Consider the following 26,853-nt stretch of genomic DNA (forward strand, 5'->3'; position numbering starts at 1 on the left):
TGCTTACATCACAGGCAAATGGCATCACTATTAACTTCCCTCCTGGATCAGAGTTTAAAATCAGACTGAAGCAAAAGGCCATCAGATCAGACCAGGGAATTTTTTGGAGATGAGGATTTGCTTGTTGACTCTTATGTATATTTTGTGACTTGCCCCCCAGAATTAAGTGTTTGCCTGAAGAGACAGAGTGATTTTCTATTGTTATGCTGGTATTAGCAGAAGGCTAGAAGAAATGCAAAGAGACATTTTTTAAAAAGGTCACTACTTATACAATAATACTCTTGAGAAATGCAACTATCCTGTAACATGATTTTGTAGATCTACCACAATGACCTCAGGTTAAGGTGGGGACTCAGTAACATTAAGTGACTGACATGATCATTTCATTTGCAGATATTAGTTATTTTCGATAGTAGTGAGATTAACTAAACAAAAAAACTCAGTCTTTGTGCACTTATCAAGATGACAGTGATTTTTAAGTCACTGCTATCTACACAGGCTATCAATGATGTCACTTTGTAAGAGAGTCTTAAAAATACAATTGGTGCCTTCTGGAACCTCAAGTGGTGTGTTTCCATTTCAGGTGAGCAGACACAAAGAAGCCCCCTTTTTCCTGACATCAGCCCACAGGAATCATGCCCACCCCCCTATCCGCCAGCAGAGCTGGTGAGGATAAATTCCCTTACAGGACCCGGGCATAGCCCCCATTCTAGGCAGAGCCAGGCAGGCTGTCCCAGAAGGGACCAAAGTTAATTGTTCCGGTGGATCTCCTTTACCAGAGGCAGGGTGGGGGCATGGGAGGGCCTGGCTCATAAGCATAGCATACACTGCCTATTGTAAGTCACCCCTCCTTCATATACTTTCTATATTTACTTATCGGCCTTGAACTCTCATAAGTTCCATTGTTCTTCATTTTTTTTTTAACAAGACTATCTTGGCTTCCTGGACTTTTGCATACTGTTCTAAATATACTGCCTCACTGATAATAGTCTCTTATTTTTTTCCTCCAGTTCACAAGTTGGTAGGACAAGTGATCGCCTACAAAACTCTAAAAACTGATAAGCAAGTATGTTTTAGAAGAAGAAAGGTCCAGGGTAGAAACCATCGTCCTTTTCGTACTGCACTAAAAAATGTGAAGATCTTCGCAGACCGAAATAGCACAGACCTCCATTCTCACGTGACATTTTTACATGTCCTCGACTAAGCTGTGCGTCAAGCCCTGACACACAGAAGATTTACAGCACGTCTGAGGGCTGCCTCAGGAGCAGGGTGGCCCGCATGGCGCTTTCGTGTCCTTGCCCCGGCCCTGGCCAGGCCAGGCTGCTATGCTGGTCAAAGGAGAAACAGTTAGATCATCAAATACATGCACTTCTGAGCGTGACTTTTCCATTTTCGAATTACCTTGATTCAGGGTATTTGGTGAGGGTGGCCAGGCTGCTGGTGTACATGTGGCCGCCCACGTCAATGTGGACGGGCGCATTGGATTTTGTGAGCTGTGCTGGAGTGGGAATGCCTTGGTTGTTCAGCGGAGATGCCGGAGATCTAGTGATCAGGGGTCTTGACATATTGGGCCGACTGTCCTACAGAGAGAGAAGCAAGTTAGACACGTTTTCTTTTCTTCAGCGGAGAGCAAGGAAACACGTACATCATAAAGAATAAGCCAGTGACTAGAGCTGGTGATACTCATTAGGCAATAAAACCAGCAAGCTCTCACTTTTGTTAGAATGAATGTCAGAAAAACAAATTGGGTAACAAAGGAAAAACTTCCCATGCTTCCGGTCAAGGAGCTGAACTAATGTTCATTTCAAACCATTCTGAGCACTATGACAAATTTTACTCATGAATTCTCGCATTTAGCAACTGGTAAATGGCATGTGGAGGAGCACTACTCATTCCAAATGAAAAGATCAACATTTAAAACTAAACAAATCTAAATAAAATATGTATGCTTTATCTTTCTATTTGGAAACTTCTTAAATGCAATGCAGTTGAGGTTAATACAGACTTTTCGACACCTGTGTTCTACAAAATGTTTTCTTCAATTGCTATTTTTCAAATCGGGACAAAGAGGGCATGACTGGCCTACCCATCAGCTCACATACTCAAAGCAACCTCGTAAATAGGTACCATAAGTTTATCTGTCGACAGATGAAAAAAAGCTATCCACGCTCCATCGCTTGTTTCCCGTTTCTCTCCCTGTAAGGCTGTGGATGTGGGGATGCTTTGAAAAAGGGTACAACAGCCCCTCCTATTCGTGGTCTCACTTTCCACGGTTTCAATGACCCACAGCCAACCGCACTCCAAAAATACAAAATGGAAAATTCTAGAAATAAACCATTCATAAGTTTTAAATTGTGCACCGGTGGGAGTAGCACGATGAAATCTCTCCCCAACCCACCATGTGGCACACAGGATGAATCAACCCTTTGTCCAGTGTATGTACCCTGTGGACACTCCCTACCCATGAGTCACTTTACCAGGTGGTCTCGGTTATCAGATCAACTGTTGCAGTATGGCAGAGCTTGTGTTCAAGTAACCCTATTTTATTTAATGGCCCCGAAGCACGAGAACAGCTTAAACTTTATTTCAGGTACACGTACATAAGAAAAAACACGATATATATAGGGTTCAGTACTACATATATACAGTTTCAGGCATCCCCTATAGGTAAGGGGACTACTGTATGCTCCAGTGGTAAGGATGTGCTTATAAGCCCAAGCAAGCTGTTCTTCTGTACGGACTGCTTGAAGAAACCAAATTCCCCAGGTACAGCGGAGACCGATGTCAACGTAAGCAGGTTTAGTCCTACAGGCAAAGGTGCAATGTGGGCAGAGCAGGAGGAGATCCACAGTGACAGCAAGAACGTGGAGAGGAAACTCTGAGAAAATGAGACATCCCATCCTTTCCATGGAAATTTTTCCATGGAATATTTCAAACACTGTCCAAACAGAGGTGACTGCTTCTAGAGCCCACACCACAGACAAGTCGAGTCAGATCTTGGGCACTCAATGCAGGTGTCAAATATGTAAGTCTACAACTGAGGAATAAGCAAAAACAGCATTTATGTTTGAATTCTGAACACCGCAAGTATACCCTCAGACTCATAATGTAGCCAGGGACTGTCTTCTGCGTGCAAACGATGTGTGCCAAAGCCAGTGATGAGGCATAATAAAAGGATTTTAAAACATGCCTTTGAAGAGATTACAAAGGGGAAGTCATCTAATTTTTGTATTTACAACCCAGCATGATAAAGTATAAATTTGCAAAACATCATAGATTTTATGATCTGAAACGGCTTTAGGAGTTACCTGGGGCACGACTGTGCGACTACTTAGCATTAGCCACATGTCCGGGCAGGACGGCGGATGCCCAAGCTTACTGAAACCGAGACTCTAGCTGTGAGCGGGGTGGTGATTAGGCCTCTCCCTAAATGTCGACCACCTGTGTGGTGCTGGGTCGCCACGCTGAATTAAACAGAGCCCGGGAGCAGTCACGGAGAAAGAGTGGATGTTTTGTTTCTTAAATTGAGTGGTGGGTTTGTGGGTGTTCACTAGTTATTCTTTATCTGTTCCTGGATATTTTCAATAATGCAAAATAGACATTAAAAAACCCAAAAGGACGTTTGTAACACAGAGAACAGAAGTTAAAGAGGTATTGGGGAGGGGGGAGAAAAGCTAAAAAACAAAGACGTGGTTGGTAGGAAGTAGAAAAGTTGAAGTATGGAAATATTAAAAGCAGCGTTTTAAAATTGGGATGACAGAAAACACATTTTTCCTTTGAAAGTGTGATCACGTGACCTCTACTTTTAAGAGATGCCTACTACCTAACTTCCTTTTAGAAAATGATTTCCTGGCTCATGAGTCCCCCAGCCCCTCCCCGTTACAGTTCAGCCCATCACAGCACACTGCAGTGTCTGTAATAGTTTTCAATTGGACACATTCTCTGGCCTGCCTGAGGGTGCTTGGGCGAAATGAGCACATTTGCAGGGTTAATACTGCAGTTAGACTGTGACCTCCTTCAGCACAGCTCTAACACTGCCAGGTCTATCTAGAAGGAGGAAAAGAAGCATAACTGATTGGCTGAAGGGTTCCAGATTTCTCAGACTATATACCATTTACATTGTAAATCATAAATGTATGGATATTGCTAAATTTAAAATTAAGCCAGCGTTTCTTCAGCTGGGGTCGGAGAGGGGGGTTAACCCCCGAGGGCAAGGAGGGTGTTTCCTGAATGGCTGGGCTCGGGCTGCCCAGGTCTCTGGTGAGCCCAGCCAGCTCTTCTCCTAGCCTCTCTCCATTCTGAAAGCTTTTCCTGTTCTGTATCGTCCCCTTAGTTAAGATCACTTCTAAGGCATTAACCGATATTAGCTAAGGAGTCGGTTTTCATTCAGTATGTTCTGTATTGGTGCAGGCAGAAAGCACTTTTAAAATCCACAGGCTGGGGTTTGGGGGGAGGATACCTGGGGCTGGGAGGTCTTGGCGCGTGCGAGGGGATACTCGATATCTATTTTGTCTACTGCAGCTGATTTAGAACGCTTCTGGCACCACCCCGTCCCTCACCTGTGACTGGAGCTGACGCTTTCTCTTCTCCATCTAGACATGAGGATGGGACGCCTGTGCTGGGGGCAGCCGTTTCCCTACCAGCCTGGGGTTGAGGCCAGCGCTCAGAAGGGCCGTGAGAGCGGGAGAGCCTGGGTTCTCACTGACACTGTGGGGACACCAAATCCACGGACTCTGAGCCTCCTGCCTCAAGGTTTCTGTGACTTGGGAAAATAAATTTATTTTAAAGTGGGTTTGCATTGGGATTTCTGTTACCTATCCTGACAGAATACCCACCCCTCCGCCCCACTTTCCACGGCTGCCTCCCCATGAGGTCAGTGACTTGGTGACACTTGGACCACGATGCCAAGGGCAGCTGCCAGCTGATAGATGCAGCAGAATTTTCTATCATATTATCACCATTCTTCAACTCTACTTTCCCATCGGTCCTTCCCTCGATCACTCCCCCATCATCACCTCAGTTTGTGTGTGTTTTCATATTACTTCTCATGAAACGAAAACCATATACTTTAACCAGGAAGGCGTGCTAATGATTAGGCATCATCACTACTGAAGAAACAGCTCAGAGCACTGATGTGTATTCTGAAAGGTGGCCGGACAGAAGGCTATCCCTGATGAACCCCATTCTGAAGCGGGCTCCTCACCCAGGGGAGAGGAGCCCCACCCTAACACTAAGCCACTCAGTCATTGCCCCTTCCTCGTGCAGGTCCGTGTTCCTTCTTTCCACATTATTTATGAACAGCACCTGTGTGCCAGGCACTGCACCAAGGGACGGGTACACAACAGCAAAGATGACAGACTGGTCCTTGGCCTTACTAGGCTTGCTGTTTGGTGGGAGAGAGAAGCAGAGAACAAGCACCTACTACCAGGCAGGGAGGCCAGGTTCTATAGTCTCTTAATCGAAGAGACATGTAACCCAGGCTTGAGGGCAGGGAGGTGGGATGGGGAAGGTTCTCTGGAGACAGTCTATGCTGAGATCTGACCAATGAGAAGTCCACACACAGTGGGACACTGGAAGGAGAGTTCCAAGCACTACTGCCAAGGCCCCAAAGTGGGGGAATATACTTTCTTCCCAAGGTGGAGGGATAATGCAGGGAACAGAAGCTTGTAACATCATGGTCGGAGAACCACAGAGTCGCAGTAGACCCTCGAACAGCAGGGATTTCGACTGTGCAGTTCAATATACACAGAGATTTTTTTTTTGGTAAATACCTCTACTGTCCTTGATCTGTGGTGGGGAGTCTACTGTCCCGACTACATGCACTCATCTCCACGGTTTTATACAGGGGACTTGAGCATCCTCGGATTTGGGGATCTGTGGGGAGTCTGGAACCAATCCCTCATGGGTACCAAGAGACAACTTACGTTCTGGGAAAATGAAAAGTTATAATAAAATTCTGACTGCACAGGGGTCAGTGGTCCTAACTCCTACGTTGTTCAAGAGTCAACTATAAATGATAATTTACAATAAAAAATAAAACCCACCACAACATCCTTATGTCTGGAGAAGAGTAAGATGATGAGGAAGGGAGCCAACAGCCAGCTTTCTAAACAGCACCATCCCACAGAACTTTCTGCACAAATACAGAAGTTAGTGTATTTGCTGTACAGTAACTGCTGGCCACTTGTGGCTACCTGAGCATGAAATGTGGCTAGTGCAACCAAAGAACTGAATTTTTAATTTTAATTTAATTAATTTAAATTTTAATTTAGGCCACCTTAGGTAGCTAGTGGCTATTATGTTGGACAGCCTAGTAAACTCTGCTTGAAGTTTCGTTAATACACGAAGCCCAAATCATGGCAAACACGAACTTATTGCCCATGTGGAAACGGAGAGACAGTGGGGTTTTAGAACTGAGTATAAATGCAACGCGTGCATTTCCCTCTCCCCTTCTAACACTGTCTCCCTTCTCTATTGATTTTATGAAAATAAAAGAAATTAATAGCCACACAGTAAGCAAAAAGAATGGCGATGCACACACATTTGTGGAGCTCACAGAGAAAGTGCTGGGAAAAGGTGCCAGACACAAAAGCACATTCTGAGTGATTCCACTCACACGAAGCAGCAGACAGGAAGGTGAATGTGTAATGACAAGCTCAGAACACTGGCCACCTGTGGCAGGTACTGACTGTGGCAGGTAAGAAGGAGCCTTCTGGAGAGCTAGGAAAGTTCTAAATCTTGATCTGGGTGGCTACACAGTTGTCTTCATATGGATACCTAAGATTTATTCACCTTTTCCCCCTAAATTCTACTTTAAAAGAAAGTCATTCTTGGAGCTTCCAGCCAAGATGGAGGCGTAGGTACATACGCTTCACCTCCACATACAATCAAAAGAAGGATAATAACCAAATTAAAAACAAAAAATAATCAGAACTGTCAGAAAATCAAACTGTATGAAGTCCAACAACCAAGGAGTTAAAGAAGAAACATTCATCCAGACCGGTAGGAGGGGCAGAGACAGGAAGCCTGGCGGTGAGGACAGTGACAAGGCTGCAGTGAGTGGATTGGGCGGTGGGGGGCAGGGTGGTAGATCGCGGCTGGTGGACCAGTTGGTCCCACATTTGCATGGGACAGGCTGGGATGAACAACTAGGGAGCAAGACAGACTACACAACCCAGGGTTCCAGTGTAGGGAAATAAAGTTCAAAACCTCTGACTGTAAAAATCTGTGGGGTTGTGGTGGCAAGAGAAACTCCAAGCCTCACAGGAGAATCTGTTGGAGAGACCCACGGAGTCCTAGAATGTACACAAGCCCACCCACCTCGGAATCCTCACCTGAACGGGCTCAGTCTGCTTGTGACAAGCAAGGGAAGTGACTGAAGTGACGGAAGGTGGGGCAAGAGCTGAGCAACAGCATTGTTCTCTCTAGGACCCCTCACCCATAGACAGTGCTGTAATGCAGCAAAGTGGGTTGCCCCACCCCTGGTGCATACCTAAGGCTCTGCCGCATACAATGTAACAAGAGCACCAAGACAAAGAAATATGGCCCAAATGAAATAACAGATCAAAGCTCTGAAAATAGAACTAAGTGATGAAGAGATAGCCAACCTGTCAGATGCAGAGTTCAAAACACTGGGAATCAGGATGCTCACAGAATGGTTGAGTATGGTCACAAAATACAGAAAGAAGTGAAAGTTATGCAAAGTGAAATAAAGAAAAATATACAGGGAACCACCAGTAAAGGGAAGGAAATCAGATTCCAATCAATGATTTGGAACAAAAAGAAGAAAGAAACATTCAACCAGAATAGAATGAAGAAAGAAGAATTCAAAAAAATGAGGAGAGGCTTAGGAGCCTCTGGGACAACTTTAAATGTTCCAACATCTGAATCATAGGGGTGCCAGAAGGAAAATAGGAAGACCAAGAAATTGAAAACTTATTTGAACAAATAATGAAGGAAAACTTACCCAATATGGCGATGCAAGTCCAGGAAGCTTAGAGAATCCTAAAGAATTTGTACCCAAGGAGAAACACACCAAGACAATTAAATTATCCATGATTAAAGATGAGGAGACAATCTCAAAAGCAGCAAGAGAAAGGAGACAAATTACCTACAAAGGAGTTCCCATAAGACTATCAGCTGATTTCTCAAAAGAAACCTTATAGGCAAGGAGGGGCTGGAAAGAAGTATTTGAAGTCACGAAAGGCAAGGACCTACATCCAAGATTATTCTATTCAGCAAACCTATCACTTAGAATGGAAGGGCAGATAAAGTGCTTCCCAGATAAGGTCAAATTAAAGGAATTCATCATCACAAGCCCTTATATGAAATGTTAAAGGGACTTATCTAAGAAAAAGAAGATCAAAACTATGAACAGTAAAATGACACCAAACTCACAATTATCAACAACTGAACCTAAAAAACAAAAACAAACTAAACAACTAAAGCAGGAACAGAATCTCAGAAATGGAGATTACATGGAGGGTTTTCAGCAGGGAGGACGAGGGGAAGAATGGGGGGGAAAGGTACAGGGAATAAGAAGCATAATTGGTAGGCATGAAATAGACAGGGGAGATTAAGAATAGTATAGGAAATGGAGAAGCCAAAGAACTTACATGTATGACCCATGGAAAATGAACTAAGCAGAGGTGGGGGGGATTCTAGAGGGAGAGGGGGTGCAGGGCGGAGGGGGATAAAGGGGAGAAAAAATGGGACAACTGTAATAGCATAATCAATAAAATGTACTTTAAAGAAATAAAAGAAAATCGACCAAAAACAATCTTGGAAAAAACTACCCCAATCAAAACACTTTTCTATTCAAATGCTCATTTAAATTTGTGTGAAATATTGCTTTTTCTAAAAATCCAAAACAATGTTTATTATGTCCCTCATAGGATTTGCCAAATTTGACTGAACACTCTTGACGTGAATCAGCCGTCTGAGATTTTATTTCTCATTCTCCTTTCCCCATGTCTATCCTGGATGGATTTTCCTGGCACGTTGATTGGTTTGTCCTTAACATTCCCATTTCCCAGCTGCTTCTACTCTGTGGCTTCCTTGTAGCTTAGTCATCCATCTCACCTACACAGCGGCAATGAGTTTTTGGTAGGAAAATCCTTCAACGGATTTGACTTCAGGCATCTTTCAGACGAAGCTAATGAAAAATTTGGCTTCTAAACCTAACCTAGCTGTGTGCTGTTCCAACAGGAGCCCCAGGGGCACTGCCTTGAACAACCGAGCTGAAGTTTAAACGGAAAGTTTTAATGACTTTATTTGTTATGAATGCATGCCCCTGTCTTATGTTGGGTTTCACTACCAAGTTGGACTAAATTACCTCCCTCACTGGGGAAAGAAACGTGTTTCTTAGGCATATTTCCAGAAAAGCATGTACCTGTATCATTTGATACTGTAATTCTTATCATTCAGTAGAGCAGCAGAGGAATTTAATACAAATCACAACTTCTCCACAAATTTCAACCTGGTTTAAAATACATGTGTTCACACACATATATCACACACACACACTCAAGCAGCATCTATATTATACGGACTGTCGGGAGCATAGAGTGTTTTGATGAATTCTATTTCCGGAGAGTTGGCCAACCATTTAGGGCATGCAAACTGTAATCAAAGTACCTTAGCCAAGGACCCCGCTTCCTAGGATGGTAATTTGTGGTTGCCTCGGGAGTGTTATTTCAGGACTGACACCATCCTATTGGACTCATCGTAATGGTTCTGTAGAGAAATATCACTTTACTGACCACAGTTACTTAATCATGTAACGAGACTCTCAACCATAATGTTAGTGTATTTGGTAAGAGGCCTCATTTGTTTCCTCATTCATTCAAGTATTATTTATTGAGCTCCAACCAGGTGTCAAGCTCTACGGTTTCTATTGACAAATTAAATAGGAGAATGATCCTGAAGAGAGGGAAAAAAAAATCTTTTCTTATAGTTTCATGAGTTAAAAAAAAAAGCCCCAGAAGTGTTTTCGGATCGATGAGTACTGTACATATGATTTATTTAGAGGAGAGGTTCTGTCAGCCTCTGAAGTCAGCAGAGAATCCGAATGAAAAGTCTTCTGAGCATCCAAATTTGATACCAAATCTTCCATTCACTTTACTCACAGGAGCCCCCTTCAAACTCATGGAGTCTACTGACTCTAAATTCATCCATTCGTAACAAGTGTGGTCATTGGTTTTTCAGCCCACACAAAAATCATTCAAAATTAAGTCATCGCAAAACTGAACCCTGAGCTATCTTAGATTGGCAAGTACATAACATACTATTGAAGAAAGATTTCTGCCCAAAAAGAGTAAAGGAAAATATTTTTTAAAGGAAAAATAATGCATATAGCTGGAAAAGTCACCTATACAGAATACCTGGAGGGTACCAGAGAAAGCACTGTGGTTTTTGCAATCTGAAGATGTGGTTTGAGCTCAGGCTTAGCGTTTGTGTCATCTTGAAGAAGTTACCAAACCTACCGGACTCCAGTGTCCTCACGGCTAAGACAGGGATGAATGTCCCTACCCCATGCAGAGGTAAAGCCGGCAGTGAAAGGAACACGCGTGTGAAGGCGTACAACACAGCGTGTAGCACAGAGGAGGAGAATGGGAGTCGCTCTCCTTTCGCATGTGAAAAATGAAATTTGACAAACCAGGAAACCGGATGTACAGAGGAGACTTCTACAGATCTAGTGAGACATTCAGAGAACTTTTAAAGAAGTTGAGAAGGTAAAGATCCATGTGTGAGTAAGACAGCATTTTACACTGATAAAATATTACACTGTGGGATATACAGATAAATTCTAAAAACAGGAGAGACAGTAGCGAGATGCTGGTTATGCACTTTGGACCAAGTGTATGAAAGGGAGCGGAGAATGGAATCATTGCAGCAGATTCATAGAATGAAATGGCACTTGAGCCGCCCTGATTTTTCTTTCCAGGTCGAAATCTTAATTTCATAGCTTCAAAAAACAGAAATAAAAAACAGGAGCCTTCAAAGTTGTTTCAAAATGACTGCAACTGTGTTAAATTAATCTGCCATTACATCCTAATGTGAAATAGCAGAACGTTACTCTTCATACTACTGTTTATTTCCGTGCACGGCCTCTGCCGGACATGCGGCGAGTGCCCTCAACATGCCTCTTTGTTCTTTTCTTTTTCCTGACGAAATATGTAGCTGGGAAGCTCCCTTATTAGATTACCAAGGTGGGATCATGAAAAGAATGACTGTTTGACAAAATTTCTCCGCTTTTTTTCCCCCCCAAAAGGAAAGTGAACTTGAAAAGAGAACATTTTGATAGACTTTGCTGTTTCTTAGAGTTGGATTAATTTTTTAATTAGATTTCTTGGATTTTTAAATGTACTTGAAACACCACAGTATTTTTATTTATTTTTCTAAAGATTTTATTTGGAGAGAGGGGAAGGGACAGAGAAAGAGAAGGAGAGAACCATCCATGTGAGTGAGAAATACTGACCAGTTGCCTCTCACTCTCCGACAAGGACAAACCTGCAGCCCAGGCATGTGCCCTGACTGGGAATTGAACCAGCGACCTTTCGCTTTTCGCGGTGACACTGAGCCAACTGAGCCACACTGGTCAGGGCTCACAGAGTACTTTTAAATACACACTCTAGCTCAACTATAAATGCTACTACTTTCTTAACAATGAAAACAGCATTGAAGTGAAAGCGGTCTCTGTAACGGTTCTAAACAGAAAGGCCATTTTTGCAAAAGTATGAGTATGTAACAATAAAAAACTCTGGAATCAAACACACCAAATATTACTAGGGATTAGGACCAGGTGATGAAGTTGCAAGCAAATTTTGGTAGTGTTTTTATTCTTTTGTGCTTTATGGTGTTGAACATTTATTAGTTTTGAAGTTTTAAAAAATGCTACTTTTAAAAAGGGAGGAACTTATTGCCCAATTAAATCAACTAACACTTGGCATGCTGCTATATTTTACCTTCATAATCAGGATTTTTGGGGGGACATTTTTAAGTGAAGGAGTGAATAAAGAATACAGAAATAAAACTGAATGTAGGGACAATGCTTCCTTTCCTTTCCTTTCTTTCCAGAGAGGAAATATGTGGAACAGAAAATTAAATGGGCCTCAGGTCATGGTAAGTCATATTTAGCTGACACAGAAGTCTATTTAGTTTGATACTGAAAGAAAGGGGCTGGAGCCTATGGTTTCCACCCTGCCTGGTCATCTGACCGCTCCCCCAGCTCCCCTCCATTCCCAGACCTAAAACACAGCAAGAGTAAGATGATAAAAGCTATCCACGCACACCTGCGTTTAGAGAAGCCGGTGTTCTGTACACGCACTCTCGGGTGGAGAATGCAAGCAGCGAAGGCTGGCAATGAAGCAGTAGCTAGAGCTCACAGAGGGCTTTGCAGTCTGAAATCAGAAACCTCTGCACAGTGTTAAGTATTATCACCATTTCACAGAGAAGGAAGTTGACTCTGAGGTGAAGGAGCTCAGCCTGTAATTACCCAGTAATGAATTTACGGGGATAGTTACACACTAGACATTGTGTACCAGGATGAGGTTACCACTCTCCATTACTAGGCTATCCATGCTCTGCCTTCACAAGACGAGGGAGAGATTTGTCTTAGTCCTTCCGCATTCCTCCCGCTGGTCTGTTCCGGGATGGACACATGGCTAGAGGGTTACAAGGATGGCCAGTGGTCACACAGAAGGCAAGAGCCAGCAGGCCCAGGAAGTGAGCTCCTGCCCCCACCATTGACTCTCGTTCCCCACCACAGAGACCTGGCATGTTATTTACTCCCCTAACTGCTACTCCTAGATGTTAACTACAGGGCACATCTGCCTCTAAATAGACAATAAACTTGGCTTATTGACTTTTTGGATGTGGTCATAAAAATTCCTTGTCCAGCAGTGTCAACAGCTAAATTCCTTCTAACCTTAATTGAGTCCCTGGGAACCTCTTCTTAAGATTCTTAGATGCCTATTGGCCCATCTGCATAAAAAAATTAAAAAATTAAGATACGCAGGTTTGTAAATATGCTAACTCACTCTAACTTGCATAGTAGGTGTGTTCAAAAAGTTTATTTGCTTTCTTGTTCATTCATTTAGAAAATGTTGGCTAGCTGCTCTCTCTGGTGCTGGGCAGGGCACCGAGGAAGTCACCTTTTTAGGGAGTTGAGAGTGTATGCACACAGGGAATTCCTGATGGCAGGAGATCCCCATGCAAATAAAATCTTTTTAAATCAAATTATGCTTTAAATTATTTACTGACACCCCGAAGGGGATCATTTTGGGGGCAAGTGAGAGTTTGGTATAGCGAGGATCACACCATTCTCAGTGTTATGAATCCAGGGCACGTTATTTTAAATTAAGACATACCTATATTTGGTAATTCCCCATTACAAGGATCGCACTCCCAACTCTGACCCAATTGCCTTTTAAAGAGGAAGGCAGTCGCAGTGCTTCTTGTGGTGCTGACATCGGTCGAGGTTTCTAAATTCAGAAAGTTTCCCGAGGATTCAAGACAACACAGACCCATGTTTTGGCCTGGACCAGCTCACTGATGAGCTATGCGGCCTTGGCAAATTCTTTCGTCTCTCACTTCGTGTTTGCCCATTTATAATACATGCAGTTGAATCAGCTGGTCTATCACACTTTTTTTTTCAGTCCTGATTTTTCTACAATTTTATGATTTTAAAAAGCGTAAGCCATAGAGATTCGAATGTCTTAAGAAAGTTAGCATTTTAGGAGGTCAGAACTGGAATTTAAAATCCCTTTGAAAGAAGGGAGATGTGGTCATCAGCTGAAAGGCATTCAAAAGTATCGGTGAAAAAAAAAACCAAACCCAAAGAAGCCAACACAGAGGGATCTCTCAACAATCACAGCACTTTCTCTGGCTGATTAGGAAGGTTAATTTTAATCACCACTGCTTTTTATTTGCCTTACTGACAGGAGGAAACGGCCAACAACATATGCTGCTGGAGAGCAGAAGGCCTCCTTCAGAGAGATTCTTTACTTCGTCCCATTTCACTGGAGTCTTGTTTATTTATAACTTGCATTGTTCTAAAATACTAGAGCCGTCTGAAATGAAAGCAGATATCTCTTTTCAGATTCCCCTACAAAACAGAAAAAGAACTGTTTTGGTGATGTAATATACAACAGATGCTTTTTAGTAAAGTAAGAATCCCTTATATGCAGAACCAGTGTCATCTTTTCAAAAAGACACACTGAGTAATAAAAGAATGGGGCGACTGAGGGAAGCGGTCTCAACGCTTATTCCACCCCAGAAGCCGGGGCTGGTGTGTTGTGTTGAGAGGCATGCCACAGGTCCAGTGGTTTGCCAGCAAGGCTTCTCCTAGGTGATACCTGGTACTGGGTATCTTTATCCGCACAGATGAGTCTCTTCTGGCTGTTTGGGTCATTCTGGTTCTTGGTTATGTTATTCCCATGTGAATTACATTATTCTCATTTGAACTGGTATGAAACAGAAGTGGAAGTGAATCAACGGGCTGCTTTGGCTCTGTTCCTTATGAGATGGCCCAAGCTGGGTCTGCTGTCATTCAACTGTGGCCAGAGACCCTGGGAGGCCAACAGTGCCTGCAGCTGAACTGCTAGCCCTGTTAGGAGCGCTTATTTCTCGGGATGTTTTAGACGGGACATTGATTGATGAACCTTCCTGCTTAGGACCAGAGAGGAGAGGAGACAGCATAGAAAGCACAGATTCCTGTAATCTCCTTTCCCCACTGTCCCCTCCCCACTCCCCCCTGGCTATTGTTAGGTGGAGAAAGGGGATTACAGGAACTACTATAAAGGACACATGGACAAAATCAAGGGGGAGGGTGGAGTTGGGGAAGGGAGGTGGGTTCGGCTGGGGTGGGGTGGAAGGATGGGGAGAAAAGGCCTACAACTGTAATTGAATAACAATAAATTTTTTTTTTAAAAAGCAGCACAGATTAGGGAGAATGTGAATGAGCAATAAAGACAGCAGCGATTTAATCATCCTCCTTGGTATTTTATTGCAATGAGCCATTCTTTACAATATTCACACTAGAAAGGAGACATCTATGTTCTGGGGAAAATATCTTAAAATAAATACCAACAAGAGTGAAAAAACAAATCTACTTCTTAAAGATCAACCTGAGTAGCAAGAAAAGTGTGGTACAAAAATGGAAATGCATTAGGAAAAAAATCATACCTGGAATTTATATAGCACCTTATGCATATGAAGTAGTTACCTATCAGATCCCAGAATGCCAAAGACCTTATAAACAATCATAACCTGTAAGTCTTTTAAAAGGGCCAGAGAGGGAGGAGGGCAAGGCCAATACTCACTTTTGCAAAGGAAAACAGGCAGGAATATGTAGATTCATTGCCCAAGGTCAAAAAAGTTAGCTGATTTAAAGTGAGAAGGAAATATCTGGGATCTAAGCCTGCGTTCTCCTGTCTCAAATGTGCTGTCTCAGACTGCAGCAATCTGCTGGTGTCTGATCCACCAGGACTTGGATCGCTCTGAAAACAGGCCTTTCATTCGCCTGTGGCAACAGACGGCATCGCACCAGAGCCTTTCCGCTCCAGGAAGCAAAATCGTGTGGCAGAATGTCTTTGGTATTCTTAAAAAACCCAGCTTGATTTTATTAGATGGTTATTGAACCACAGACATGGTATATAATGCCACAGCGCGGGTGGTGGGGTAAGATGGGTCACGAAATTTTGCCTAAGGAGGAAAGTGATCAATGCTAGAGAAGAAAGGGACAGAAAATAGCTCAAGTACAGAGGCTAAGAAAACGAACGAGAAGATGAAAGGGAATGGAAGAGGGGCAGAAAGTGAGAACAAAAGGCCAGTGATGTGGAGGGAGATGGGAAGAGAAATTGATGGGAAGGAAAAATACAGGAGAGACAAGAAGAAACAGTGTGTGTTGGGGGAAGTGGGGTGGATGGGACTAGTTTTATCTCCTCATTTTCCTGCCTACTAAAGCACCTGTCTACTAAAGTACTCAGAGGTCAGTTTCAAATCCCTGTGAACTTGCCCACAGCTCCCTTTGTTTATTCCATAGTAGGATCTCACTTGATCACTCCAAGTGGGTAGCCATGAGGCAGGTTTAGGAGGAGGGATTAAAAGGTTTTCCAGGTCTTGCGATTTGCTATGATATTCTTGATAACAAATCTGAATGATCCCTCTCTGTGCTATTTCCTTCTGGAGATGGCGGGGTTGAAGCCTAATTTTTAGGGAACCATGTAGATCCTTAACGCAGATGTAAAGTTCACTGACAAATGAGCTCACAGATACATGGTTCTAGCCTGTCGAATGGAGGATTATAGGCATCCATTGAAAGTTTACAGATACAATCAGAATGAAGTCAGTGGATAAGTACCCTTATTTTTCCTATCAACCCCCCACAGTACTTAATGAAATACTTTTTTATTTTTGCACACAGGAGAAAATGAAGAAACAGGACTGATGATGACAAAGCAAGTCTTAAGGCTCTATAATTGAGTGCTCTGATCTCCTTCCAGTAAATGATCTCAGTGATTTTTCCCCTGTAGGGCAATGGCCCTCAATCTCCATTTGATTTGTTACATACCCATCCTACCCGTCAAATAAAAAGAAAAACAATCTCATAGCATTAACAGGCACAAATGAAAACTGAAGAAAAATCGAACTCTAGTACAGTGAAAGGGATTTTTTTGAAATAAAGTAAACACCTCATACTTCCCAAAAGGAGAAGCCTGGTGCTGTCATACTGCCTAGTAAAAACATCTGCGCTGTGAGGAAGCTCCAGGGTCAGCAGTCCACCCTCGGAGAAGCAGGGTGTTAGGGGTGTTGGTTGGTATTGCTGAGGTTTAGAAAAATGACAAGGCGGCAGCCAACCAGCCCTGGGGGGCTGGCTCTGGATCCCTGCAGCTACGAGGGACAGAGCAGGCAAGTGGGGAAGGGCTGATCAGCAGCAGAGTCAAACCCCACCAAGTCCCAATCCAGAATGAAGGGTTTTCACAAATGGAATGTACTCAGCATCACCCTGGACATCAACCAGACTGCAGGCTCCGTGGGGATGAGGGCTGTGTTTTGTTCTGTTTCCCAGTCTCCAGCACGGCGCCTGGCATTTAGTGGGCACTACTGCTGAATGGCTTAATACCAAATTCCAGGAGAGAATGGAAAAGGTGGGTGCTTCAGAGCTCCCCGTCTTTCACCTTTCTTCATACAGACTTCTTTCCCTTCCCTCCAATCACCATATAAGGTATGAGACCCACTCTGGTGTTGGGAGCAGGAGCAGAAGGGGAACCAACAAACCAACCCGGGCCTCAGACAGGCAGAATGCTCCATGCAAGGTGACTCGGCAACACAGCAGCACATTATTCAAACACAGGGACTCTGAGACGTGTTACGGATAACTTGGGTGGACGTTTATTCTGTAATAAAAGTAACATTTTTAAAGGAAGTAAAATATTTTATGGTATAACCTCATGAATTGGTAGCTACTCTTTATAAATCCTTCTTGGAGAAATATCACAACAGACTGGCAATGATTTACAGAGGCAGAACAGAATCGTGAGCTGCTAGGCCAGAGGGCCGGGCTTCAATCCGAGTGCCAGCCACCACGCGCCTGCCACGCGGTTTAACTGCTCTGTGTCTCAGTCTCCCCACAGTTACGATGAGGGTAACGCCTTTGATGGTAATGGTGAAAAAATCAGTAATACACATAAAAAGTGGAAAGTTATGAAAAGCATTTACCTAATGCCTGAAGTAAACTTTTTAAAAAGTAAGCTATTATTTTTAATGATAGTTTAAAAGAGTTAACACATAATTATTTTTAAAGAATTTAATGGTTATTTGTAAGGGATATTTACAAAATACCAGTCTATACATACATCGCTCATGCAACCATTCTTATTTCTTTTTTTTAAAATCCTCACCCGAGGATATATTCATTGATTTGAGAGAGAGAGAGAGAGAGAGAGAGAGAGAGAGAGATATCAATCAGATGCCTCCCATACATGTCCTGACCAGGGACTGAACCTGCAATTTTTCGGAATACAGGATGACATTCCCATCAACTGAGCCACCCAGCCAGGGAGCGTTCTTATTTCTTTATTCCCTCTGTTTTCCAGTGGTCCTGAACTTGCTGTGAGATCCCAGCTTATTTTATACTGCATAGTATTCAGCACTACAGAAATACAGTCGGCCCTCCTGTCTGTGGGTTTTGCATCCATAAATTCAACCAACAGTGGATGGAAAATAATACTGAAAAAACGTTACTTTCAATCCACAGTCGAGAATTCGCAGGTGTGGAGGGCCGACTGTACGCACTGATAGACACCACTCTGCAATGAGCTATATGCTTTGGCACTTGAGCACCCACAGATTTTGGTGCCTGCAGCAGGGGGCTTCCTGGACCCAATCCCCCCATAGATATGAAGGGGTGACTATACCCAGAAACTGAAACTCTGCAATTATTCCTTTTCTGCTGAGAAAGGTAATACACATTATCTGACATACACACGTATCGATAAATGTTTGATATTATTAACCACCAAATATAATAAGCTGATTTTACTTTATTGTCAAATTGTGTAAGTACAACTTCTATTTCAATGAAGACAGTGAATAATTTGCCAAACTTTCACAATTACGTGAAACCTCACAAGTAGTTTTTAACAGATCTTCAGATACTCCTAACTCTAACGATGGCCTTAGCCACTGCTTAAAGCACTCCCATGTGGATTCGAGTGCCCTGGGAAATACAGAACATCCCTCCTTTCTGCAGTTCTTCCGTATGACAAATATGCAATGGTGAGACTCTAGTATGACAGTAGTGCTAAAATACTAACTACTCATTTCTCAGTCAGTCCCATATTTTGTGGAAAAGGGTTCTGTTGAAACACACACACACACACCATTGTAAATCTTTACATCTGAAAATGCACTGGCCTTCTAATGGAGACTCTGCCCTAAAAAGTGATCGAATGAAGTTCATAATAATGGCACTTAACTTGCTGGCCTGTTTACCACCATTTGGAGCAGGTGACCTGAGTGTTAATGTTCACTCAACCATTTATATAAACTAGGACTCAAATAAATCCCATCGCTGGAATTATTTTACCTGCTGATAACGTTCTTGATATCCTATTTCATGTAATTGGTATACAAAAATTAAAATGTTAAACAAATTAAACAGTGATTACCAGTTCTCTCTGGAAAGCTATCTTTGGTTGCACTAATATAATTTAGTTAGATGGTAATAAAGAAGAAGATAGGGAGAGGTAAGAAATTAGCATACTTTAAATGTAAAAATAACTATTGTGGAGGGAGACGGTGGCTGTTCGAGGTTGAAGTCTATATATTTGGAACCGTTTGCCATTTGTTACTCTTAATGTAAAAATTTGTAAGAAAGCGTTAAAATCAGTTCAATTCAGTCTTAATGAGACAGCTCTCTAACAGGAGTCTATTCACTGTACCTGTCCTAATTACAGCATGGGTACGTCCTCAATGTCAAGTCTGAAATACGCTTAACGAAATTAATATTAATCTGTAACACAGGATCATATTTGAGTTAGCAGCTCTGTAACAAAATCTGCATATTAATATTTTAATGAACTCAGGACTGGGAAAGTGCTGATGCGTGATGTTCCCCCCCGCCAAAAAAAAAACGAGGCTCAGGAAGGTGGCTCAGAGCCCCTAGCTGAGAAGGGCCGGGCAGTCTGCCTCGAGGCACACGTGCGCCCTGCAGACTCCTCTCCGCCACCTCCCCGGAGAGAACCGGAGTCCTGTGCAACCTTGTGAAACTAAATGGAAGTCAGATAACAGCTCATCTACATTATTGATGACGAGCAGTATTTGCTACGGCTCCACGACAGAGTACCTCAGGCACCCCTGTAGAGGTTATTAAATATGATTCTTGCTTTTTAATTGCCACTTACACTGAAATTACTACCTTTTCGAGATTTATATGAAGACAATGTGAAGATTCAGTTTGAGGTGGATGTCAACACAACTGCTAATAGACTTCATCACACATATTTGAAAACTGATATGAAGGGTAAGGAATGAAAAAAATAGGACAGATTGGAACTTAAAGAGAACCCCAAAACTAACATAACTGATAAGAAGATGGTGCTAACCAATTCCATGTTTTAGCTCTAACATGCTTTATGTGTCCCAAACACGACAGTGTGGAACGATGAACTGATGTGTCCTGCAAACGTTTACTCCAGCCTGGCTGGCACTGGAAATACTCAGATGGGTAAGAACAGCCCCGCGTTGAACCAGAACATCACTGTAGCTCCATGGTGGGCTGGCACCTCCTGTCGATTTCCTGAAGGCTGTAAGTCTGCAGGGCTGGGTGCCATGCTCCCACAGTGGCCTGCCACCATCCGAGGGCACTAAACCTTCTCCTGCCCCAAACCGAGAGGCAGAACTCCTCCAGGGCAGTGCCCACAGTTGTTCATGGGGAATCTTTTCTTTTCAGGGAAAGCTTACAATTTAGTCGCAGATGAAAAGCATAAAAGGCAACCCTGTTAGGGGCGTAGAATGAAAGAGGGGGCAGGACCACCCTCCCTCTGCAGGGCCCACCCTGCTCTGGGGGAGGACTGTCCCGGGTTCTGAGGGGCGAAGAGCTGGGGCCTGGGTTATAACAGAGGGGGCTCCAGCTGTGACAGCTTCTGAGTCCTCCGGTAATGACAAGTGGCACTCTGAGGCCTCAGCGTGTGTCAGGCACCATACTCAACACCCAACATCACAATCTCTTATCACCTGTACAATGGCCTTGTAACACTTCACTAAAAATGCTATTACAGGCATATTCCAATATTATGAAGCTCCAATCTTGGCAAACGTTCAACTTTTCCTCAATTAAACCCATTTTCCAGGTAGCAGCAATCAGAGAAAATGCCTCCTTTTATAAATGGAGGAAAGAATACTTAGCTCACAAGGCTGATGCAAGGATTTAATGAAGGTATGAGGTGTCTAACATAGGACCATGGGCATAGTAAGGATTCCTGCAGATCAACGGCTTGCTTTAAAAGCAGACACAAGCAGAAAAATCCAGCCAGCATGGAATATGTATATATTTACTGTATAATTTCATTTATATGAAATGCTAGGAAAGGTGCTATGACAACTAATCTACAGTGACTCCCTCGAGGCTGGGGTGCGGGGGTGGGGGAAGGACGGGAGTGGTCTATACCTTGATCGGGGTGATGGTTACATGGCTATATGCATTTGTCAAAACTCACTGAACTGCACACTTAAAATAGATGCATTCTGTTGTGTAAAGATGATTGAAAAAATAGTTCTAAGGGGGAAAAAAAGCAAGCACAAAATTTCCTGACTGCGTACGACCAAATCTTTCCTCTTGCGTGCTCTTACTGGGACGGACCTGCTACAGGGCAGTTGTGGATTGGACTGTGTCCCCCGAAAGTCCTAACCTCCTGCACCTCAGAATGTGACCTTATTTGGAAACAGGGTCCTTGCAGATGTGATTAACTAAGATGAGGTCACGCTAAAGTAGGGTGGGACCTAATCCAATAGCACGGGTGTCCTTACAAGAAGGGGAAACTTGGACTCAGGCAAGCACACGGGGAGAACACCATGTGAGTGTGAGGCAGGGATCAGGGTGAGGCGCCTATAAACCACGCAACGCTGAAGACGGCCAGCAACCACCAGAAGCTAAAGAGAGGCCTGGAACAGACTTGAGCTCCCAGCCCTCAGAAGGAACCAGCCCTGGAGACAGTGTGACTTCTGGCCTTCCGAGCCCATTCCTGTTGTTTGAGCTGTTTAAAGCACTTAGTCTGTGGTCGGTGGTTGCGGCAGCCCTAGGAAACGAATACAATAGGGCGCAGTTTTTCTCCAGTTACATTAAGACTGGACGCTACAGCCAACTCTAATTTTCTCAAGTGTAACCAAATCTCGACGGCATCTATCCCTGAGACAAGAATCTTATCTACCAGCCTGGGCTGAACAGCAAATTTGCATGGAGCTCGTGAATAATAAAGGTTAGTATTTTCTGAGCATTTACTACATGGCAGGCATTGTGCCAAGTGCTTTATGTGAATCAATTCATTGAATTTTTGCAATGACCATAAAGTAGTAATTAGCATCCTTTTCAGACGGAGAAACTGAGGTTTACAGAGGGTAAGTAATTTGGTCCAGTCGCAAAGCCAGTAGGTGGCCGAGACCTACAGCAGAATTCAAGCACCTCCCACCGTGTCTGTGCGCTGCTTCTGCTCCAGGAATCAGAAAATCGTACTGGTAGCTGACGGCTGTGTGGGTGCCTTCAGCAGTTTCTAAATTATTACAGGTAAAATAATTAGAGCGAAGTTACTTTAAATAGTACAGATAGACTTTCACAGACGTGTATTTTTTTAAGTTACTAAACAATTCCATTTTTTCCTGGTGATGTGGTAGACTTGTGTGGCCCCCAAATATTATGAGGAATAGTACTGTTAGATATTACCAGGTGGAGAAGGTGGTGAGTTACTGATCAAAACAACTTGGAAAACATGGAGTTAAATGGGTTTTTCATCTAGGGCTTCCAAAATGATGGCACTGTTCCCAGACTCGCCGGCCGGGGAGCCCTGTGTGTGCACGGACACCCGCTACTGCCCAGCCAGAGCTTCCCCTCACTTGCTCTGAGGAAAGTTAACTGTGCACAATGACTTCCTTTTTCTTTGAACTTGACAAGGGATTTGCCTATTATAAGACTCAATTTCTACATCTATAATATGTGGATAAGAATCAATGTTTCAATGTCTCAAGGGGCTGTTGTAAGAAAATTTGGACATTATTTGGAGTCCAGGACAGGCTCTCAGGGCTTCAGGAGTGGCTCTGGTCACAAGGGTGGGGGCAGGGAGGTGCCAACTTAGGAGCTTCTTGACTGTTATCTGAGTGGCTTCTAATGCCAATGAGAATGCCCGGGTGGTCCCGCTTCCCTGCCTGGAGGTGAGGTACTCACCCTGACAACTGGATTAGGATGCTGAACCTCATCTGTGTAACCTGCCCACGTTCTAGCAGGGGGTCCTGCTTGTCCCTAGAGTCTGCATGTGTCCCTTACTCGCAGACCACACTTGCCTTCCAGGGGTGTCAAGGGGAAGGTGCCACAGGATTCCCCCACCAATTTCAGGCTTTGGTGAGATAAAGAATAAAAGACACCAAAACATCCCCCTAGGGTATACATAACAAGAATATTCTAGGCCCCATTGTATTTCCAAAACATTCTGACTCTGCAGACAGAATTAGCTTATCTTTCTGTGTGCACGATTTTTATGTTTTCCCTTGGCCATGATTTCTATTATTTATGTGAGCCCCCAAATTCACTCATGGTCAGGAATCAACACCCCCACAACATGGTTCCATCTTCTTTCTATCTCGTCTTACTCCTTCCAAACCTCTGGGCAACCACCACACACTCAGACGGTTAAGCAAGCTCTGCCTTTCAAAAAGCATATGGGATGCATGCAATTTGTTTGAAGGCACACGTTAAATACCTGCATTTCTAAGAAAATGTAACAGTGCTTGTCTCTAGGGAGGAAAATGGGGAACTGAGTCAGGAGTAGGAGGCAAGGTTATTTTTCATGGTATACTTTAAAATTTTAACATGTACCTGTGTTAACTTATAAAACTTTTTGGAATTTAAAAATATCCAAAGGCACACCACATACGCCCTTCCAGAGTTATTTGTTACAGCCACAACTTCTACTCCTCCTCAAACAAATGCCTAGATCTCACTGTCAGTAAGTACTGCCTGGGGGAACTCCACCCAAAAGGTCCTCTGGAAAGAAAGAAAATATCAAGAGTTCATTCCCCTAAAACATCTCTCTCCTAGGAAGGAGTCTCCAGAGCCTTCCTCTGAGGATTCCGGGGGGGGGGGGGGGGGGGGGGGGACAGAATTATCCCAACACCGACTTTTACAGTCTTGGCTTATTTCTCAATGCAACTTTCTTTCCACCAGTAATGACTTTCCAGAGGCCTTAGGGGTTAAGGAAGATACTGCTGGGCCTACAGACACCTCCCTCAGGAGGCAGGGCTGCTAATATCCTCACAGAGCAGATGCAGTGTGGAGATTACATCACCTGCTTGGGGCCTCATGGTCAACTGCAAGGGCCCACATGCTCGGGTCTGGTCCGCTTTGCAGTCCGCTGCATTTCTGGGTTGACCTCCGCGATCAGACTACCCCATGAAGCCAGTGTTCCTGACTCCCCGCTGTCTCCAGGGAGGCCCCACTGGCAGCTCCACCTCATTCCCTTCTTTGCATCCCAGAGTTAGACTGCATTAACTTGGTATTTCCCAAGGAGTTCCCAAAACTCTTGCACAAGCTATTTCCTCTGCCTGGAAGGTTCTTCGTGGCTCTGAGATTTCTTCCCCGAAGGCCCCATCTAAGCAGCCCCGCTCGCCCACAACCACCTGTCACGTCCCTTTGTTTTCTCTCCTGGAGGACATTACTACTCTATCATATTTTCTTGCTGTTACCTATTTCCCCTTTTAGTCTGGCTCACTACCCCCAGAACATCAGTCAGTCTGGTGGATCGCTGCCACTTCCAGACCCTCTACAGCTGTGCTAGGTGTTTAGTGAAGGGTAGTTGAGATACATGGATATTATTTAAATATCTCTAACTGCCCCCCATCTCCACAGGGCAGGGGCCCTCAGTTCACAGTCCTGGGGACAGGAGGACAGCCATTAACAGAATTTTCTTCTGGATGGAAAAGAAAAATCCAAGGATGCACAAAACTGTGAGCGAGTTGAATGGGAGAGAGACCAGCAAGGGAGCAGCCCTTCCTTGACATTTCCACACGTGGAGGAGGGGCACCCCCTCTCGCATGCATAATGAGCCTCCTGGGCTGCCCATCACAACTTCAGGGCACCTGGGGAGCCCCGCCGGCTCTATGAGGCTGTGGTGGATGGCTGTTCCCAACCAGCCGAGACGCGGGGTTATTTTAGGGTGCATGTAGATGGCTACTACCCTGTTTCTAAATAATTTTAAGAAGTACGTTTTACTAAGCATTAGAAAACATAACCAGCCCATCAAATCTGACGAGTCTAAATAGTCAACAGCAAAGCACTAGGTAAACATGAATGCTGGTAAACGAGAAGGAGCACAGGTCAGGCAGTGGTGCACCGTGACACCGGAGAAGCGATTCCTGCTTCATTCGCGCCTCCTCCAAGGCCTCCGGCGGGATGCTGGGAAGAGAGCTGGGTAAAGACTGCTAATGAGAACGCTATGCAGATAGATAAAGAAGCTTAAAGCAGAGGGGGCCCTTCCCTGAAGAACTGGTATCTTGGTCCAATTCACCCTGTGCATTTCCCAGCAACTTCCGAAAGTCAGAATTTACAGTTAACCGGTTTCCCTAAGCTTCAAAGCAACACATTTTTCTGTACAAAGTAGCGATGAGTAAACAGCAGAGCCCCGAACTCCAGTGCTTTAACCCCTTAATCACCAAAACACCTTTCTCTTTCTTTCTCAAGGCGTCCCTGCCACAAACATTGTTGTCAGTACATTCGAGAAGCCACAGCTTCCCCTCCTCAGCCCTCTGGGAACAGAAAGGTGCACTGCAATCCACAGGAGAGGCCAGAAATCATCCTCAGCTGGAGGCCAAGGTCAAGGGCAGGTTGTTCTACCCTCTCCTCCACCCCCCAAAGAGGTAAGAAAAAAAGCTTCTGGTGCAATGTTCACTGCTGAGAGCTCAGAAAGGGGGGCAAGGAATACTTACAGAGAGAAGAGTAAAGCTGGAATCTAGATGTCACTGCTTTACAGCAGCGATTTTCAACCGGTGTGCTGCAAGAATTTTTAAAACATGCGATACCTGACTGTTTTCAGGGGCACTGGCTTCTTTTCCCGTAGGTTGTCAAAGAAGAAACAACAGCCAACACAATAGCCATCTGGTGTGAATGAATAAAAATTATACCAATTTTTTGTCAGATGGGCAAAAAAATATTTTTTCGTGCGCCACAGAATTTTATTAATTAGTTTACGTGTGCCATGAGCCGAAAAAGGTTGAAAATCACTGCTTTAAAGTCATAACTCCAGTCTGTGACTGAATTTTCCTTTGTGTACAAAGGTACTCAAACCAAAACAAAGCTATTATTAAGGCTTTGTCAAGATCTTCATTTTTGCTTACCCGGAAGAGGACTACCGCAAACATGTGCAGGGAAGGGAGAGGTGAACAGGCGGAGCACAGAGGAGTTTCAGGCAGTGAAACTGCTCCGTACCACACTACAGTGATGGGCACACGCTGTTGTACCCTTGTCAAAACCCACTGCACGCACAGCACCGGGAGGGAACCCTAATGTGAACTGTGGCGTCTGGGTGCTAAGTTCATCTCCTCTAACAATGTACCAGCCCTCCGTTGTGGGGATGCTGATAGGAGGGGAGGAAGTACATTCGCAGGTCAGGGTGTACCGTATTTTTGGGGCTATAAGACGCACCCAGGTTTTAGAGGAGGAAAATAGGGGGAAAAAAACCCCTGCGCCACTGTCGCCCCACCCCCCACCCCAGGGAGCCAGGTCAGCTACATTCGGACTATAAGATGCACCCCCATTTTCCTCTCAAATTTGGAGGAAGTGTGTCTTATAGTCTGAAAAACACAGTATACAGGCATTCTCTGAATTTTCTGCTCAATTTTGCTGTGAACTTAAAACTGCTCTAAAAAATAAAGTTCATTAAGAAAAAATTACATGTTGTAAATCACAGTAATTTTTTTCCCAGAAAAAAAACAGTTAAACAGAAGGTTGTCTTTTTCCCTTATGAACATCTACTTCACTCAAGCCCAACTCAGAACAAAGTCTAGAAATTGTCTCTCTGGGCATACAGGCGTGACACTTCAAATCAGTTAAATGATACTAACAAGAGCCTGTCAGAATTCCAAGAAACT

The 26,853-nt window shown here is 43.9% G+C and overlaps 1 protein-coding gene across 4 annotated transcripts in view; it reads right to left on the reverse strand.

The window, feature by feature from the left end:
* The window catches only part of KCTD1 (potassium channel tetramerization domain containing 1), a 178,196-nt gene that overhangs the window by 41,197 nt on the left and 110,146 nt on the right, over positions 1-26,853 (reverse strand). For all 4 annotated transcript variants that reach the window (XM_024580725.3, XM_024580726.4, XM_024580724.4 and 1 more), the window contains exon 2: positions 1,402-1,580. In XM_024580725.3, the coding sequence (XP_024436493.1) occupies positions 1,402-1,580 (179 nt within the window). The remainder of the gene's footprint in view (positions 1-1,401; positions 1,581-26,853) is intronic.

The sequence above is a fragment of the Desmodus rotundus genome, chromosome 10, assembly GCF_022682495.2.
Source record: "Desmodus rotundus isolate HL8 chromosome 10, HLdesRot8A.1, whole genome shotgun sequence".
NCBI classification, from domain to species: Eukaryota; Metazoa; Chordata; class Mammalia; order Chiroptera; family Phyllostomidae; genus Desmodus; species Desmodus rotundus.